The 4,513-nt window shown below is 51.0% G+C and overlaps 1 protein-coding gene across 1 annotated transcript; it reads left to right on the plus strand.

Annotated features, from left to right (window-relative positions):
• The first annotated feature begins 1,185 nt into the window (after positions 1 to 1,185).
• On the plus strand, positions 1,186 to 2,952 carry Eif1 (eukaryotic translation initiation factor 1). Its single transcript, XM_041643791.1, has 4 exons — positions 1,186 to 1,350; positions 1,933 to 2,096; positions 2,343 to 2,444; positions 2,730 to 2,952. Exons 1-4 carry the CDS (start codon positions 1,320 to 1,322, stop codon positions 2,772 to 2,774), a joined length of 342 nt encoding a protein of 113 aa, XP_041499725.1. The 5' UTR covers positions 1,186 to 1,319; the 3' UTR covers positions 2,775 to 2,952.
• The last annotated feature ends 1,561 nt before the right edge of the window (positions 2,953 to 4,513 follow it).

Here is a 4,513-nt window from a genome sequence, read left to right on the forward strand (position 1 = left end):
CAATAAACAGAGATGGACTGTAGCCCGGTGGAAGAATGAGTGTCTAGCTCGTTCTAGGTTCCTTCCCAAGCACTGCAGAAAACTTAATTTCTAAAATAAACTGAAAGGTTAACTAGCCGGGCGGTGGTGACACACTCCCTTAATCCCAGCACTCTGGAAGCAGAGGCTAGCGGATCTCTTGGGGAGCCTGGTCTATAGACCGTGTCCCAGGACAGCCAGGGTTACATAGTGAAACCCTGTCTCAAAAAAAAAAAAAAAAAAGGAAAGGTTAACTGGTTTAAAAAAACAACAACAAAACAACTCACCGAAGCTCTAGAAAGGCTTTACCTGAAGCACAGGTGTGCAGGACAAAGGGCATCCTCTGGTGCCTGAATTTTTCTGGGGTCCCCACCCCAACCTCGGGAAAGACTTCCATCCTTAGAATTCATCTAAGTAACAACTTTAGGTTACCAGGGTTTTTTTTTTTTTTGGTTTTTCGAGACAGGGTTTCTCTGTGGTTTTGGAGCCTGTCCTGGAACTAGCTCTTGTAGACCAGGCTGGTCTCGAACTCACAGAGATCCGCCTGCCTCTGCCTCCCGAGTGCTGGGATTAAAGGCGTGCGCCACCATCGCCCGGCTAGGTTACCAATTTTAAAACATCCTAAACCAAATGATATTCTGTAAGGTTCAGGTTTTGATTATTTTATGTCGATTAAAAGGCTAAACCAGTGAATGAGTGGGGAGAAGGGTGGGTTAATGGGTGGCTATGACATAGCCGAGAGCTGTCGAATTTGGGAGGATCAGCCTGTAATTCATCCCCTAAAGAACGCCAAAGACCACTTAGTAGCAGCATCACCCCCAACAGGGTCAAGATGAAACGTGCCAGAGGCGCAGGCGCACTCGAAACCTCCGCCAGTTTCTCGGCTGGCCAGACAACTACCACCCACAACACTGCGCAAGCGCACAGGGGGACCAAGCTTTCCCTCCCCCTCTCGCCCCTCCCTGAAACAACAGGACGCCCTCTCCCAGCCAAACCCAGTGCGCAAGCGCCGCCCCTTGACTCCGCCCCCCGACCAATAGGAAGCCACGGCGTACGGGCGCCGGGGCGCTAGACGCCCTGGGTGGGGCCGGGACGTGAGGGCAGCGCGCTGGCGTCACAGGGGCGGCTATATAAGTGAATACAGGCGCCGCCCCTCCGCCCCAGTCACTGAGCCGCCGCCGAGGACTCAGCTGCCTCCCCCTCGAGCCCCCTCGCTTCCCGACGCTCCGTCCCCCCCGCCCGCCTTCTCCCGCAGCCGCCTTCCGCAGGCCGTTTCCACCGAGGAAAAGGAATCGTATCGTATGTCCGCTATTCAGAACCTCCACTCTTTCGGTAAGCCCGGGGAAGGTCGTGGGCCCGGGTGGGGGTGGCGGGAACTCGGTGAAACCGCCGAGCGCGGCGGAGCCTCGTTAGCTTAGAGCCGAAGGGACGGTGGGACGGGTGGCGGTGGGCTCGAGACCTGCGCCTGGGTGCCCGGAAGGAACGGGTGGGAGGTCAGCCCTTGGGCGGGCCCGGCGTCTCTGATGGCGCATTTACTAATGGCTCCTGCCTCTCTGCGGGCCACACCCGCCCCCTCCCGCCACCCCTGCGTCACGTCCCCTACGTCACCGTCGTAGTCAGGAGCGGGGAGGGGAGGCCTCGCCTCGGGCTCCCGGCTTCCGGTTGGTTGCATCAGCCGGGTGGGGCACTGCTTGCCGCTAGGGCTCTCTGGCACGTGATCAGCTGCGGAGGGAGGGCGGGCCTAGGGCAGAAGGCCCATACTTTCTGCAGCTCTAGGACGGAGCTGCCCTGGGAGGGACAAGAAAGGATGCTTCTGGAGCCCAGGTGGTTTCAGTACTGGTATCTGCACGGCCAGGATGATCAGTAGGAGAGGGCCACGCACGGTCTTTGAACACTTTTATTATTTCTTCCCAGACCCCTTTGCTGATGCAAGTAAGGGTGATGACCTGCTTCCTGCTGGCACTGAGGATTATATCCATATAAGAATTCAACAGAGAAACGGTAGGAAGACCCTTACCACTGTCCAAGGGATCGCTGATGATTACGATAAAAAGAAACTAGTGAAGGCGTTTAAGAAGGTAGGTCCTAGCCGGGCGGTAGTGATGCACGCCTTTAATCCTAGCATTTGGGAGGGAAAGGCAGGCAGATCTGAGTTCGAGGCTAGCCAAGGCTTTGCAAAGAAACCCTGTCTCGAACCAAAAATGGAAAAGGGGTGTCTGCTGTAGAAAGAGCACGATTTGCTGTCTACAAGGCGAGAGGATGCAAACTGAAAGGGATCAAGTGCTGTTGTTTAGCCTCATGTTCTTCACCTTTTGTGATTACAGAAATTTGCCTGCAATGGTACTGTAATTGAGCATCCAGAATATGGAGAAGTAATTCAGCTACAGGGTGACCAGCGCAAGAACATATGCCAGTTCCTAATAGAGGTGAGTTCAGGCCTGCCTCAGTGCTCAGCCTTTCCAAGGTGTGGGATTTCTACGTTCTGTCATCTTAAACTCGGGCTTTTAGATCTCCTATCCAGACTCATTAGTTGCTGGTCTGAGGGAGGGGGCAGTCAGGAGGGTGTGTCCTCAGTTGACCAGATGTTTGCTAGGTGTACCCTCCTTGTTTGGGATCCTTTCGTGTGGTGTAATAGTGGGAAAGCCGGTGGGTGGTGTCATTCACAGACTTAACTCCTGTCCTTTAAAATTGTTGTCCCTTTCTCTTTGCAGATTGGACTGGCTAAGGACGATCAGCTGAAGGTTCATGGGTTTTAAGTGCTTGTGACTCTGAAGCTTAAGTGAGGATTTCCTTGCAATGAGTAGAATTTCCCTCCTGTCCCTTGTCACAAGTTTAAAAACCTCACAGCTTGTATAATGTAACCATTTGGGGTCCGCTTTTAACTTGGACTAGTGTAACTCCTTCATGCAATAAACTGAAAAGAGCCATGCTGTCTAGTCTGGAAGTCCCTCATTTAAACAGGTCAAGCAGTAGCCCCGGCAGTGTCCAGCCTGAAACAAAGCAATAACTATGTTTCAGCCAAGCCCAGAGCCCCAAGTTCATAGGCTATGTCTGCCCAGAAGCTCCTTGGCTCTCCCCCTACAGAATCCCCTGCCCTAGGAGAATGTCACCACTTGAACAGCCCAGGTGAACAAGAGAATGGGTAACACCACAGTAGCTATGCCACTAGAGGGAATCTCTAGTAAGAGCCCCTGGTGTCCGACCAGGTAGGCAGAATTCAGAAATGGCCATCTTTCCCCAGGGGTCATGGACATGTGGCTTGCCACCAGGGTAATATTTTTAGCCAGGCATATCGCAAGGGATGTTGGAAGAGCTGAAGGGTGGGGCCAGCCTCGTATCAGTTAAACTTATGACAAGGGAACAGATACCAAACTGACGCCATCGGTCATGTGGCTAGCTGTATGTTTCAACTCAGTGGTAGCAGCTACCCAGTGCCATGTGAAGGAACAAACTGGTTTTTTGGTTTTCTTTTCCCTTACAGTTTTAATGTTATGTAATGTATTTAAACCCTTATTTAAATAAAACTTGTTTTCAGAAATACCTGATGTCCAGACTATTTCATGTTGAGTCGAGTTTATATGCAGGAAAGAATCACAAAGTTGGAAAGCATTTAACCAAAGGTGTTCCTATTTATCTACCTCATGGGAAAAAGTGTTCTGTATGTAGGAGACAGGTACTTCAGGCAGCTGGAGCGATCATTTGGGCTATCTTAGCTTAGGGAGGGGACTGGTACTGGAACATTTTGGGTTCCACAAATGGCCTTGGCTCAAGGGCTTTCAGGTTCTTTAGAGACCTCCCTATATTTCCTTCACTGGCTTGGAATCCCTATGCTGGTGAAGGTGTTATTTTGGGGAGGCCACTCCTAAGGAAACACTTGAGAATCGAGGTTACAGAAAAGGGACAGCATTTCCAGGCAGGATCTTTTCCTAGGCATTTTGTGTAGGTAAAGGCACAACAAGTAAGGCGAATGGAATCAGATTCAGAAGAATCTTGAGCTCAGCTAAGGTCTTTGCTAAAACAAGATCCCACCAAAAACATCTGGTACAGCTATGGTGGCACTTACTTAAAAGAGCTAAAGGACTTATTTTAGGGCAAGACAAACATCTGGTAGAGTGGAATGACAGAATTCCCACTTGTGGGTGATGTGAACCAGGACCTTTGCTGAGTTGTACTTCAAGCTATTGTAGCATTGTAGAGAATTTATTCCTGGGGTAGAAAGAATTGGCTCTCAAAGGTTGCCCCTGTATATACCCCTGCATGGCATACAGGATACTTGAGAAAAATGGGTGTCCTGGGCCAGCATTGTATGAGTATGTTCCTGCCTTGTCCATACTTAGATGTTGAAGTCCCTTGGTGTGTCCTGTGCTGTGGTGGGAACTACAGAATGTGGGCATGATGAGGAAGGGAAAGCTTGGCCAAGAGGCCGTGGATCTCAGGACTCAGATGTCCCCAACTCCCATCTCAGGAAGGAAGGCTTCCTAAAAGGTGAGTTGGC

This window comes from Microtus oregoni, unplaced genomic scaffold, assembly GCF_018167655.1.
Source record: "Microtus oregoni isolate MIOR12 unplaced genomic scaffold, Mior012 000091F_ref0000469, whole genome shotgun sequence".
Lineage (NCBI taxonomy): Eukaryota > Metazoa > Chordata > Mammalia > Rodentia > Cricetidae > Microtus > Microtus oregoni.